We start from the raw sequence: 15,276 nt of genomic DNA, 5'->3' as shown, positions 1-15,276 counted from the left end.
TGGGAGTGTGAACAACAAAATCCTGTATGTTTTGAACTTTTGCCGCGAGATTACTCAGGCTGGAAGCCAAACTCTGGACATCCATGTTAAACAGCTAAGATCAGAGCCATTCAAGGGTTAAGAGGAGGTAAGAAGCAGCTAGACAGCAATTAAGGGCTAGGCAGCAAAACTCTGAAGGGAAAAAAAAAAAAAAAAAAAAAAAAAAAAATTTCCCTTACACACTTCTTTTTCTCCTGCTTCAGCCCAAACAATTAACACTTTGTGGGCCGGCTATACTGTCATGAATCCCAATGGCTAGGGATAGCACAGGACAAGCAAAGTACAAATAAATAACGGACGAGCTCTAGGGTGATGGAACCTGGGCTGACCGCTGCCCTACGCCTGACAAACGCAACTAGAGATAGCCAGGGAGCGTGCCTACGTTGGTTCTAGACGCCACGCACCAGCCTAAGAGCTAACTAGCACTGCAGAGAAAATAAAGACCTCACTTGCCTCCAGAGGAATGAACCCCAAAAGATATAGTTGCCCCCCACATGTATTGACGGTGAAATGAGAGGAAGGCACACACATAGATGATATATATAGCTTTAGCAAATTGAGGCCCGCTGTAAACTAGAAAGCAGAACGATACAAAAGGGGACTGAGCGGTCAGCAAAAAACCCTAATCAAAAAAACCATCCTGAGATTACAAGAACCCATGTGCCAACTCATGGCACATGGGGAGAACCTCAGTCCACTAGAGCTACCAGCTAGCATAGAGACATAATAAGCAAGCTGGACAAAAAAACCAAACAACTGAAAATCAGCACTTAGCTTATCCTGAAAGATCTGGGAGCAGGTAGGCAGGAACCAAACAGAGCACATCTGAATACATTGATAGCCGGCAAGGGAATGACAGAAAGGCCAGGTAAAATAGGAAACACCCAGCCTCTGATGGACAGGTGGAAACCAAAGGCCGCAACCCACCAAAGTCACCCAGTACCAGCAGTAACCACCAGAGGGAGCCCACAAACAGAATCCACAACAGACACTGGTCAGAATTGCAAAAAATGGCAAGGTCATTAAGGCCAAAATAGGCTGGGTCATGAAGGGGTTAAAATAAAGATCTATGTGTCCAAAGCCCTCCCACCCCCTGTGCGCCCCCCCGCTGTTCTGAAAATACTCACCCGCCTCCCTCGCAGTGTTCTGTGCTGGCCGCCCCTTCTACTGTATGCGGTCACGTGGGGCCGACGATTAGAGTCATGAATATGTGGCTCCACCTCCCATAGGGGTGGAGCCGCCTATTCATGACTGTAAATGAGCGGCCCCACGTGACCGCATACAGGAGAAGATGGGGCCAGACCAGGAAGCAGCGACAGCCAACAAGGGAGCGGGTGAGTATTTTCAGAACAGCGGGGGGGCGCACAGGGGGTGGGAGGGCGGCGGACACATAGATCTTTATTTTAAACACTATTATTCATATTTTCTCTGCAGCAAAAGCTGCTGCAGGGAACATATGAATTGCGGATTCAGCACCAGATGCTGGTAGTACGTGTGGTACCCAGCACGGTGCGTGTGGTACCCAGTGGGCACACAGGCGGCACACGTGTGCCACACTGATGTTCACCAGAAACGCAGGGGCACACGGACACGGATAATTCCGGTACCGATTGTTTCCGGTACCGGAATTATCTGGACGTGTGGGACAGCCCTAAGGCGGTGCCGCACTGTGGAGAGCTTTGTGGGTGAGAGCAAGTACTTTGAATTGTATCCTGTAATGAATGGGCAGCCAGTGTAACGACTGGCGAAGAGCGGACGCGTCCGAGTAGCGATTAGCTAGATGGACGACCTTGGCTGCTGCATTAAGGATGGATTGGAGAGGGTTAAGTCGAGTGAGGGAGAGGCCAATTAATAGAGCGTTACAGTAGTCCAGGCGGGAGTGGATCAGGGCAACAGTGAGGGTTTTTGTTGTTTCCATGGTGAGAAAAGGGCGGATTCTAGAGATGTTCTTTAGGTGTAAGCGGCACGAGCATTTAATAGTTTTATTAGCTTTTTGCTTTCAAAATTTTCAGCTTCATCCATCAAGTTGCATATCTGCATCAAAAATGCATCAACTAGCTAACAGATCCTTAATAACTGTAAAAATGGACATTTGACTCATTGACACGTTCTACCCCAAACTACAGACCCCGTGAATCATGTTCAGTTTGTTAAAAATATACATTTCTATACGGCTCAACCACCCCTACAGATACTACTGAAATTAGATGTATGAACACATCCCGTTCCACATGCACTCTAGCATTAAGCACCGGGGTGTAATCGCTAGTTTTGTGGAGTAATCAGTAGGTCTGCAGTACAAAAGCCATTCCTGCAGAGCAGCTTTTTACACTCGGGATGACAGGTCTCAGTCTTTCAGTAAATCAGCAGGGAACACCAACATATAAGAATTACATGAATCAGTCGTAGAGCGCAAGAATCACTGACCTGTATGAAAGAGGTTGAGCTCCCACTCCATGTAGTCAAATATTTCCACCGTAAGCTGAAAGCTGAAGAACAATAAAAAAAAATAACTGTGAGCAATAATAGACGCAAGATATAATGTCACTTTTATGTCACACAAAATTAATGATCGTACTAAATGTTCTCCGTATTAATTTCCATAAAATAATTGCATGCTGTCTCCTTTAATTAACACTCTTCAACACTGAAATTGTGTTACAAAGAAGAACGTTGTGGAATTATGGAAATCACAGGATGGATAGACATGTTAATCATATGCAAATAATTTCAAAACATCTTGATTTATTCAGTATCGAGTATGAGCATCATGCAAATAAATCCCCACACTTAAAGCCTTGGATGCTATCAATAAGGTTATTAATGGTTGCCCGAGGAATGTTTTGCCACACTGAATGCATTTGAGCATATCATCAAGATCCGCTGCTGGCAGCTCCTTTTCCAGATGCCAATCAATGACATTGCAGATGTGTTCAAAGAGAGACCATGCCATGGTAGACATTTAGGTATGAGAACACATGGCCTGCATTCTCATGTTGAAAAATGGCTCCTGGGACACTTTAACATTTCCTTGTGAAGGTCTCTTTATGATGTTACCCATGTGGTCTCCAGCTATCATGGTGTCCAAGTAAAATGCGTGACTCATCACTGAAGAGGATAGACTTCCATTCCAACCTCCACTGCTGTGTTCCTCTGTACCATGAGAGCCTTTGAGGGGTGGCGTTAGGTTAATGGAACACCTGTAGCTGGACGTCTGTCTCATAGTCCAAAGTTGTGTGATGTCTAATCTCTCTTGCAGTACATACACAATGATTCATTAAGTCTATTCTTCTAATCTGACGAGATGACATGGACAATTCTATAAAGTGGCCATCACATGAGAACATCACACCACCCTACTCACGGGATTATCAAGTGGAGTGACATAATGTACGGTAGCTAGACCCCTCTTGTCTTCATTCCAGGTACACTAACAGCTCTGTGTTACATTGATTTGGTAATGGATCCAGTGGTTTCTTCAAAGTGTCCCAGGATCCACTGACAATTGCAAAGGGAGCTGCCAGCAGCGGATCTTGATTATTTATGTGCCCAAATGCATTCAGCGTGGCAGAACATTCCTCAGACAACCATTAATGACCTCGCTGGTAACAGCAAAAGCATGTAAGCTTCTGTATTTCTGTGTTTGGCGCTCATACTCAGTTCTGGATAAATAGAGAGGTATTAAAAATATTACAGTTTTTCATCACTTGCATATCATTAACACATTCCTTCATCCTGTGATTTCCATAATTCCACAAATTTTCCTTTTTTGGTTTGTAATTTTACTATTGAGGAGTGTATATATACCTACATTGTAACAAGTGAGGCTACAATTACTTCACAATTGTTGGTTTCACCACAATAAAAAAAATCCAAATGACCTATTTCAAACTGTGTTTGTATTAAAGGAGTTGTGCAATTTAGAATTATTTTATATGATTTATTATGGGAGATTGCATTCATGAAAGCTGGAAACAGTTCATCGTAATCGGTGATAGTAATACTTCAATGAAATCGGTGATGTGTATGCGCTTTACGACAATGAACGTGGTTCTACAGATGTAAAAATCTATGGATAATTGTATTATTACAGTGTCCAGTATACAACTCGTTGTGCATCGCACTCAGCCCAAATAATCATCACTCCGTGACGGGAAACTGTGCAACAATGTGCAAGTGCAATAAGTGATGAAATAGACTTCTGGCAAGTTTACCCAACTCAGGACTCTGTAATGTGTCTATATCCAGGAGTGAAATGAGCCCGTATTATCAATGTAAGTCTTTTATGCAAAAAAGCAGAGCTTGAAACGTGAGATGGATCACGATTTCCTCGTCTGAAAAAGCAAACATAAAAGCATTCAGTGCACATAGGCAGATAACTGTCTCGAAGCTGAGAGTAGGTCACAATGTCATTCGATCTGCATCCACAACTGCAGCGTCATACAGCGCTGGAGAGAAAGAGAGGCGAACGCTGCAAAGCCACACGCTATAGCACCATTGTCTTGCCAATCTGAAAGTAGGGCACTGTTCCATCCCCTGTATATATATATATATAAGATGCCAACTCTATAGCGGATTATATAAGAAACTCAGAGTTTTCGAATATTGCTGTAGTCCACAGGGATTCTCACTTGCTCCAAGTGGTAGAAACCTGCACTAATTCCAGAAATGTACCGTATATTATATTTATGCAATCATTATTCTCATAGCTGTATGTGAATTAAAGTTTATTTTCAGGCAAGAAATGATCATTTGGGGCTTCTTGGCCTAGAATTAAGTTGGTCTAGTAGAGCAAGTGCACTTTTTTTTTTTTTTTTTTTAACAGATGGCCATGGCTATCCTTGACAAGCAAAATGAAAAAGTAAACAGGTGGATGGAAAATCAACCCCGGTTTAATGTAAAATTGTGGCCAAAAGTTTTGATACTGACACAAATTTTAGTTTTCACAAAATGCTCTGCTTCTGTTTTCATAGTGGCAATTTGCATTACCTCTAGATTGCTATGAAGAGTGATTAGAAAAAAAAAAATGAAAAGCCATTCCTTGCCTTAAAAACTACCATATGTTAATCACAAAAAAAAACCATTTCAATTAAATTTCAGACCCTCCCACAAGATGATCTGCATCATTTCAGTGACCTTCTAGTTAGGGTAGGAGAAAGTGTTAATGAGGACAGGGCAGCTGATAACACCGGGTCATACTGATTGAGCTGGTGGTTGTCTTCTGTTAACCATGGTTACCTCCAAAGAGAGATGTGCAGTTATCATTGTTTTGCATCAAAAGGGGTTTTACAGGCAAGGACATTGCTTCTTGTAAAATTACCTGTAAATTAACCATTTATCGGATCACCAAAAACTTCATACAGAGGTTCAATTGTTGAGAAGGTAGCTTGTGACTCCCAAGAAAGCCCAACAAAAGTCAGGACCATCTCTTAAAGAGTATTCAACTATGGGATTGGTTCAAAAAAACAAGTGCAAACCTTGGTCACGAATGGCAAAAATGGAAAAGTATAATAGAAACACGTCACCACTCCTGATTTTGTTTTTTTGTTTTTTTAGGTAAAAAACTCATCAAATACTCAACGTGTGAATCTCATCTTTACATTGTGGAGAAAATCCACAGCCAGTGTAAACTGGGAGATACTTGGGATCTGACATCTGCAGCTTGTCAATTTATGAGTGAAATCTGCAGTAAATCTGCTGCATTTCCACTGGGGAAAAAGTAATGAATTGTTTCTCCAGATTCTCGAAGTTGATGGTGACAAAGATACCAAATTAGGAAAATGAATCTAATCTGCTCTAACCAGTATGAGCCAACATGTGCAACAAATATGCAGTGTCCATCTTTGAGGAATAGGTTGGAGCTATACAATTGATGGTTACTAAATGAATGAAAAGTTGCACTGATTTTCGCAATTTGTGTGCAAAAAGGCAGATTAGAAAGGTTCAGTTAGTTTAAATGTCCTTTTAATAACACCTCAAGGGTTTGCCCTTGGTTAGAAGAAATGGTCTAATTTTTTTTTTTTTTCAGAAACACCATCACCTCACTTTTCCATGACAGCTTGAAAACAAAAAGCAGGGCGCAGTTTCTGATCCTAGAGAACAGCTTTAGATTACATCTATTTCTGCACTTAAACCTCCTGCATGCCTTGCAGTTTGATGGTGGAAAAGCTAAATAATCTGTATATAATCACATACAGAAGAACTAAACAAACAATACAAAAACAATGCAGTAAACGGAAGCAGGAAGCACAAAACTGATAACTGAATGCTACAAGTAGATGTAAAAGCCCCCATTGTCAGCAGTGAGCCCCTGATAGGTTGTCTGGGAGTAAGGTACTGATGACCTATCCTTAGGGATCGTGCTGACAACCGTACTTTTGATCTGAAAAAACATCAGACCTATGTTATTTTATGGGACCATGCACGTGTCCGAATTTATCTATGGTCTGAGAGTCTAAGGAAAAAAAAAGAGAAGCAGCATATACAATTTGCATCCAATATTCAGATTGCACTCGGCCATACGATACGTTGGTTCGTACTCGGATGACATTCAAGTGACATGAGATTTTCAGGACTGACAGAATGGAGAAGATGGAGAAATTGTTTTTTCCATCTTCTCTACATCTGAGAAAATCGAGTCACTTTATGCTTACACTCCAATCCAACTCTGACCATGGTGTGATTAGCATAATAGGCCCGGTTCTCTGAGAGAAAATACGTTGCTGTGACCCTAGCCTTAAGATAGGATATCAAATTCAGATTAATAGGGGAGCGGAGACCCAGAACCCATATTGATTTGACTTCTACAGCCTATCTTAAGGATAGGTCAGCAGTATCTTAAGGCACACATACAGGGGTTGGACAAAATAATAGAAACACCTAACATTTTGGCATCATAGTCTTCGAACATGTGATAAACATGCAAACCGTGACATATGGTAATGTTTTGTAGTTGATCATTTGTGTTATGTGATGTGTATGTAAATTAACTGTTTGCTTTGCTGAATTGTAAGTACATTGATGAGAACCTGATACCAATGGCAGACCTCTCAGATTTTCAAGGAGGCCAAATTGTTGGTGCTTGTATGGCAGGCGCTAGTGTAACAGAAAGTGCCCGAATGCTTGGCCTGTCAAGAGGTACTGTCTCCAAAGGAATGACTGCGTTTGAAAGAGAAGGAAAAACGTCCGCAGCAAAGCACAGGTCCGGCCGAAAGTCGAAGTTGACTGAGAGAGACCGTCGGACTCTAAAGCAAATTGTGAGAGAGGATCGCAAGACCACGGCTCCGAAAATCACTGCTGAGCTCAATGAACACCTACAGAACCCAGTTTCCACGAAAACTGTTTGTCGGGAGCTGCACAAATCTGGATTCCACAGAAGAGCTGCAATTAGAAAACAGCTGCTCTCAATGACAAATGTTTCCAAGCATTTAGAGTGGTGTAGAAACCTCCAGAATTGGTCCCTCGAGCAGTGGAAACATGTGATATTCTCAGACGAATCATCGTTTACCCTATTTCCGACCTCCGGCCGAGTGTACGCGGGAGACAGTTGAAAGAAGCATTCCATCCAGACTGCCTTCTCCCAACCATAAATCATGCCGGAGGTTCTGTGATGATCTGGGGTGCTATTTCATGGAGATCCGCCGGGCCAATGATATCCCTTCATGGAAGAATTAACAGCCGAGATTATTTAGGCATTTTGAGCGACCAAGTGCACCCAATGGTTCAAGCACTGTTCCCGGAGGGGAACGCCATCTTTCAGGATGATAATGCACCAATTCATACAGCTAGAATCGTTAAAGCATGGCGCGAGGAACATTCTAATGAAGTTGAGCATCTCATCTGGCCCCCACAATCCCCAGACCTCAACATTATTGAGCATTTATGGTCGGTTTTAGAGATTCAAGTTAGACGTTTGATTTCCACCGCCATCATCGCTCAAAGAACTGGAGGGTGTTTTAACTGCAGAATGGGCTAAAATTCCTTTGGAAACAATTCACACCTTGTATGAATCCATACCTCGGAGAATTGAGGCTATAATCGCCGCAAAAGGTGGACCTACACCAAATTAAACTAACTTTGCTGATATTTCCAGGTGTTTTCATTATTTTGTCCAACCCCTGTACTTATTAGACTAATGTCGGCCGAATCTGTCAATATCGATATGTTCGGCCGACAGTCGAAAGGACCAGTAGCAGTAGACAACCACAATCGGTAAACCTTTATCATTCGAAGGTCGTTTAATAGCCTGTTTACACAGGCAGACCATTGGCTGATATTGTTCTCAACAGCACAGATCCTGTTAACACAGGATGATGCGCCATGGAGAACGGGACTCTTTTGCGCTGTACTAAAGATCATTTCACCTGATGAAAGAGTGTTTTGGTCATTTATGGGGAATTTGGCAATTCGGCAGCCTGTCTACACCGCAAGATATTCATATAAGAAGAGATTTTAAGAACGCTCATTCATTAATACCTTTCAGTGTAAATGCAGCTCAATGATGATGAACACTTCGAGGGGAGAATATCTGCTTAATGTGTTTCCATACTGTAGAACCCAATGAAGCGGTTTGGTCCTACAGACTTTTATTAAGTAATGATTTTACGTTCAGGAGAAAGTATATATAGTTTATAACGAGCAGGATATAAAAACTCACAAATTATTGACATCATTCTCTCCAGCTTCATCCAGCTGTCTGTCACTCATCTGAAGGTTGCCAGGGAAACGAGGATTCTGGGAGCACAAAATAGAAAAACTGCACATGGGAGGAACAATACTAGAGGAACATAATATACATGTGAGAGTGGAGAGCTTTACATGACAGTATGCAATTATGGGGCAGGATGCGTGGAGCTAGGTGCACAGTTTTGCTGTACAATGATGAATGTAATCTTTCATATGACAGTGTGAATGGTTACTGAGATCCAACCGGGGATACAAAATACAGTATCTGGCAGAACTAAAGCAGCAAAGCAACAATAGATCAATGGATCGGCACAGAAGAAATAGTATTTATATGTTCAAAGTGAATTACATCAGGAATAAAAAGCACAATATAGACATGACTTAGGAAAATATTGTCCCAGCTCCCCAATGAGTCTACACACATCTTCAGTTTCCATAGTATAATAACTATTATGAACACACATGTTTTCTGCGAAACCAGCACTTATCTAGTGCATCAAGCTTCATCTCTGGTGCACTGCCAGGAATTACATAAAAAAAATAATGCATATGAGATACAATGGTTAAAAGGAATCTGTCAGTACGATCATCCCTCCAAAGCGGGCCGTTGTCTACTTGTAGAGAAATCCACATTTCTCCTAATATATAAATGAGCTGTTAAGTTCTATGGGCCGGATACTAATTTGCATGAGAATCTGCCTCCAGAGATTATTATAATAAATGAAAGTAGGCATTACCAGTGTGAGACATATAATGACTGACAGTCTGCTCTAATAATCACACAGCTCTGCACTGAGATCAGAACTTACATAGTACAGCAGAAGTGACATCTGTCTTATTACAAAGACATTTGCAGCTGCAGTACTCTTGTAGCTTCCGTCTCACAGACGGCTAGTTTGGGGGAAAGAGAAGTTTAGCAAAGCATGACGGGTCTGTGAGAAGACAACTGCAAATGTTTGCTATAAGCAGGCACAGCTGACAGCATTATGAGAGGACAAGTGCTGCTCCAAATGTTCATTTTTGCTTTATTGTCTTAGCTCTGCTGTACTGTGTTATTACATGTCTCACACTGGTAATGCCCCTTTTCATATAAAACAAACTGAATACAGATTCTCAGGAAGACGTATTTCTGGCTCATAGATCTTAACAGCTCATTTACATTTAGAAAAATGTGGATTTCTCTGGAATAAGAGATCGGATCGCAGATATCAAGGTATCATTTTATTCAGCTCCCTATGACCTGCGTGCCCATAAAGACGGCTTAGGAGGGTGGATCCTATTGCTGGATTCTCTTTAAAGCTTTGTATGCATGCTTAATGGAAAAATGTCACATTGAACATGATGTCTTATCAGAACTAAGCATGGTAAAGAGCAGGAGGAGCTGAGCGGATTGATATACAGTTTGCTGGGAAAAAATGTAGTATAAGGCTCCACTCATACATCCGTTTGACACCTCCTAGTGCTCTCCATTTTTTCCATGGACTGCACACTGACCATATAGTTTAATTGACCCATAACACCTCAGTTTTAAAAATGGGTCCGTGTCTCCGGTCCGTGAAAATCAGAGCAGGTCCTATTCTCATCCATTTTGCAGATCAGACTCGGCCATTAAATTCTATAGGGACCCATGTAAATCATATGATACACTGAAGACAGACCTACATAAAAAAATTGACTTTTTTCCATAACTGCGCTGGATCCAATTTCCATTTAATTTTGGCCCGAGTGTCTATTTTTATCATTAGAGGAGAGTCACACAACCATATAACTTGGATGAGGATCACAACGCAATGCTCGGACTGACCGTCGGCTCTGCCGACAGGGGTGTGGCAGCATGTATGTCTTTGCAGCTGTCATGCTCGGTCTGGGAAAGTTATAAAAGCCGTGACATCTGTTTTGGCGAAGTTTCTCCTACCTAGGAACAATAAAAATCAGACAGTAGTAATTTTTTTTCACACAGACCGATTGATTAATTTGTGGCTATTCGGTCAGCAAAAAGAATTGGACATGTGAACAGGTACGAACGTGGGAGAAAATCATTTGTGAAAACTGGATGTCTGAATGAGGCCTAGTTTGTATATTAATTATTTAAATCCCTGATCTTTTTATATGTAAGTGCAGTGAGCGATCCTACTAAGTGATCACCTATATTCTCTTTATGTCCGGGGTCACCCAAGCGAGAGAATCAGATCGATTATGCTAATAACATAAGGCTCAAACTCTGAACCGTATCACACATGCAGAGAAGAAAATGAGTTTAATTTCTACATCTTGTCCATTGTCATTGAAAATCGGACTGCACTCAGATGATATACGAGTGCAGTCTGATATTTTACATGCACCAATAGACTTTAAATAGACTTTAATGGGTGTGCATGCTCTGATCAGCGTGAGAAAAAAGCTGCAGATCTGCAGTGCCCCATAGTATAACATTGGTCTAATCGGATAGCTTCGTTCGATGTACACGCTTATGTGCCTGAGCCCTATGACTGAATACATAATACCTGTCAATCAATGACTAGGACCGCCCACTGGACTCCAAAGCATAGAAAGTGAAGTGATTTAATTACCTAAAATACAGTTTATACTGAATCTTTACGTTCTAAAGTATATAATAATCTTCTCAGGTCCTCTTGATCTTTACCGTGCTGGCCACAAATAGGACCACAAGTACAACATGAAAGGTTCCCTTCAAGAAGGTGGGAAGGTCTGCTGACCAGAGTCTGAGAGACTCTTCCATGTGAAAATATGAAGAATTATGCCGGCACTGATTGTTGTGGGCTTCATATCAGAAATACGACCTTCTTTATACCACGCGTGACATAGTGTATATGACTTTTTTACAAGCGTTTTTTGGCTTTCTCACCTTTGTATGAAAGTCCATCTTGGTGTTCAGAAGTTTCAAATAAATGCTGCATAATTGGCCATATCCATCGCTCAGATGACCCTAGAAGGAAAAAAAGGATGATTTATTGCTGCAAGGAACCAAACAGAACTGCATCGGTTTACATATGAATATTATGTAATGTACTCTGCCTTTAAAGAGTTTATCTTTTTTTTTTTTTTTTTACTTTTTACTAAACAAAACGACAGAACACATCACCGCAACAGGCACTTAATCATCCTAATAGTAATTGGCGGATTTGAAGATGAAATAAGAAGTATCTGTTCTCTTACCCACATCCGGCTCATGTCAATTAGTTCATTCTTGTAGCGCAAAGAGTCCTTCAAAACCTAAAAATAAAGACACTGTATGAGTTGTACAAGGAAAACACCAAAGGATTAACACTGCCGGCAAACGATGCATCTTCTACGGGACTCCAAGGAAGGACTCGTAATTTCCTGCACACCAACTTGATTGACGGCTTTCTCCCTATACTCAACTGGCGAGAGCTCTATCAATCCAGCAAAGCCAGGTTGGACCAAGTAGGAGGTGGTCTGCCCAGAGGACGCTTCTCTCCATAGCCGCCTCTTTTTAAAGCTACGGCCCCAATTCACCAAGCAGTTGTTGCCAGATTTCTGGTGTACATGTGATTTAAATTTTGCAAAGTTTTTGTGGAACCCAAAGTTTTTTTGTCAGTCCCGGCCAGCTCCACCAACTGGAAGATGAGAAGCTCGGGAAGATGGGACATGGTCAAGCAAGCCTGAAAAATTCATCACAACTTAGGGTATGTGCACACGTTGCGAATTCCAATGCGGGTTTTTCCGCGCGGATTCTGCAGAATACACAGGTAAAATTACCTGCGGATTCACTGCGGGTTTTCTGCAGATTTTGTGAGGATTTCGCTTGCGTTTTTACATCTGCGGATTCCTATAATGGAATAGGTGTAAAACGCTGCGGATTCCACGCAAAGAATTGACATGCTGCGGAAAATAATCCACAGCGTTTCTTCGCGGAATTTTCCGCAGCATGTGCGCAGCGGATTTGATTTTCCATAGGTTTACATTGTACTGTACACCGCATGGAAAACTGCTGCGGATCCGCAGCGGCCAATCCACTGCGGATCCGCAGCCAAATCCGCAAAGTGTGCACATACCCTTATGCCACTAAAGTGGCAGAAATTATGACTGATGTACAGTTCTGGTGGTGGAAGATGCGCCAATTTTATAAAGAAACACAAGACTTGTAATGAATCTGGTGCATCTTACTCCAGCGCTCTCTTTATTACAGAATTACAATTTTAATGAATCGGAGCCCGAGGTTTATCCAAAATGTCAATATCTTTTAAAGTAAAATACAGTTCTTCATAACGATTGAGTCTATAAATATTTAAAGGGAATCCATTATCAGTTTTTCACCCCCAAAGTATTTAGATCTTTCAAAGACAAGTTCAGAAATGCCTATACATCTGTTCCCCCGTTACCGAGAAATCAGAGTTTGAATTGATATACAAATGAGGCTGAAGAACTATTTGTAGATCTGATGCCTCTGTCACTCCAGCTCTATTCCCCGCCCAGCGCCGCCTTCTCCTGCTGCTTGACAGCCTCTTTGCTGTGTGACTTCAGGTAAAAGAGCAATGAGTCAAGCAGGAGAAGGCAAAGAGCGGGGAATAGAGCTGGAGTGACAAAGGCTTCAGATCTACAAATAGTTCTTCATCCTCATTTACATATCAATTCAAACGCTGATTTTTCAGTAAGGGAGGAACAGACCGACCATGTAAAGGCATTGATGTATTTGTCTTTGAAAGAGCTACATGCACGTACAAATAGTTTGGGGGTGAACATACAGGGGTTGTAGTTAGGAAACTGATGACAGGAGTCCTATGCTTTTTCATGACACAGTGACACAGCTCAGTCATCTCTATAGGTTTAGCTGTACTTACATTTGGGTGTCCATCTCGGAGCAGTTTGTGAAACACATGACAAAATTTCCAGCAGAGAACTGCATTGCTAGACAGGGGCAGCCGATTCACAGCTACCCAGAAGGTCTGAGCTCCCTTCTCATGGTGAGTTCCCAAAATACAAGGTAGAAGTAAATTAAGGACATAACACTTAGAAAATTGTGATTCATCAGAACATACTCAGAAAAATAATAGGATAAAGCTCATCACCTCCTTATGATCAACTGATGATGAGGCATGCCATGTGTGGCCCAGTGACATGCATGATGTTATCAGAGTTATGGGGCTGTTGTGACTATGATAACATACACAGACTACTGTGATTGGAGTATTAATTACATAGTGCTCTACCGGCCATCATTCCCACGTCAGCGGTGATACATCTAACTATTTAGGGAGCTACTGGCCATTCATAATGGCGCGCTTTCATGTCCTATGATTTTAGGGAGAACACCATTAGCAACTCTTCATTAACCTACATGATTGGGATGTAGAAGGACAATATTTCCTATCCTATCATGATTGCTGACAATGTATATGAGAAAAACAAGTAACAAAATTAGCAAAAGTAAGCAGGAATATACTTAGCCCTAACTAGTACTCTGAGAGAAAAGGGCAAAAAGAATGATCAAATCCTGAAAAGAATAGATGGGACCTTGGCCAAGGAAAAACAACATGACCCATCTGCTGAGTCTTGCACTAGAATAGATCAGCAACTGTACATGCTATGAAAGGACCAGTAACCTAAAATACCATTACTTAATATTTATAACTCCTGAAAAGATCACACGACAAAAACATGTCATCTTTAGGCTATGTGCTCATGTCCGAAATTGCCGCGGGAAATTTCCGCGGCAATTCCGCAACTGTGCTGCGAGTAAAATGCATGCGGAATTGGCATGCGTATTCCCGCTAAACACTAGCGTTTTCCAAGCGTAATTAGCTTGCAGAATGCTAGCGTTTTCCAAGAAATCTGTAGCATCACTTGGAAAACTGATTGACAGGTTGGTCACACTTGTCAAACATAGTGTTTGACAAGTGTGACCAACTTTTTACTGCCTACGCAGCATCAATAGTAAATAGATGGAACATTAAAAATAAAAAAAATAAAAAAAAATCGTGATATTCTCACCTTCCGGCGTCCCCGGCAGTCTTCCCGCTCCTCGCGATGCTCCGGTCCCAATAATGCATTGCGGCAATGACCTCAGATGACGTAGCAGTCTCACGAGACTGCACATCATCACAGATCATTGCCACAAAGCATCCTGGGGAACGCAAGCATTGCAAGGAGCGGGAAGACTGCCGGGGACGCTGGAAGGTGAGAATATCATGATTTTTTATTTTAATCCTTTTTTTTAACAATTATATGGTACCCAGGGCCTGGAGGAGAGTCTCCTCTCCTCCACCCTGGGTACCGACCGCACATGATCCCGCTTACTTCCCGCATGGTGGGCATAGCCACATTTGGAAAGTAAGCGGATCAATGCATTCCTATGTGTGCAGAAGCCCTGCGATTCCGCACAAAGAATGAACATGCTGCGTTTTTTTCCGGAATGCGATTCCGCCGCGGAAAAAAAATACAGCATCTGCACACAAAATGCGGAATGCATTCTAATAATAGGATGTTTAATGTATGCTTTTTTTCGCGGTTTTATTGCGTTTTTATAGCGAAAAAAACGTCATATTGGTTGCCAATGTCAGAACTTGAGGG

At 41.8% G+C, this 15,276-nt stretch overlaps 1 protein-coding gene across 1 annotated transcript in view; it reads right to left on the bottom strand.

Annotated features, from left to right (window-relative positions):
* Positions 1 to 15,276, bottom strand: part of HIP1 (huntingtin interacting protein 1) — a 173,844-nt gene that overhangs the window by 104,819 nt on the left and 53,749 nt on the right. The window contains exons 3-7 of the mRNA XM_077294376.1: positions 13,548 to 13,690; positions 11,902 to 11,958; positions 11,591 to 11,671; positions 8,696 to 8,772; positions 2,467 to 2,528 (exon numbers count right to left, since the gene is read on the bottom strand). Coding sequence (XP_077150491.1) covers positions 2,467 to 2,528; positions 8,696 to 8,772; positions 11,591 to 11,671; positions 11,902 to 11,958; positions 13,548 to 13,690 — 420 coding nt within the window. The remainder of the gene's footprint in view (positions 1 to 2,466; positions 2,529 to 8,695; positions 8,773 to 11,590; positions 11,672 to 11,901; positions 11,959 to 13,547; positions 13,691 to 15,276) is intronic.

The sequence above is a fragment of the Ranitomeya variabilis genome, chromosome 3 (genome assembly GCF_051348905.1).
Source record: "Ranitomeya variabilis isolate aRanVar5 chromosome 3, aRanVar5.hap1, whole genome shotgun sequence".
In the NCBI taxonomy this organism is placed as follows: Eukaryota; Metazoa; Chordata; class Amphibia; order Anura; family Dendrobatidae; genus Ranitomeya; species Ranitomeya variabilis.
The sequence above is the reverse complement of the archived record's forward strand: the minus strand, read 5'-3'. Positions and strand labels throughout refer to the sequence as shown.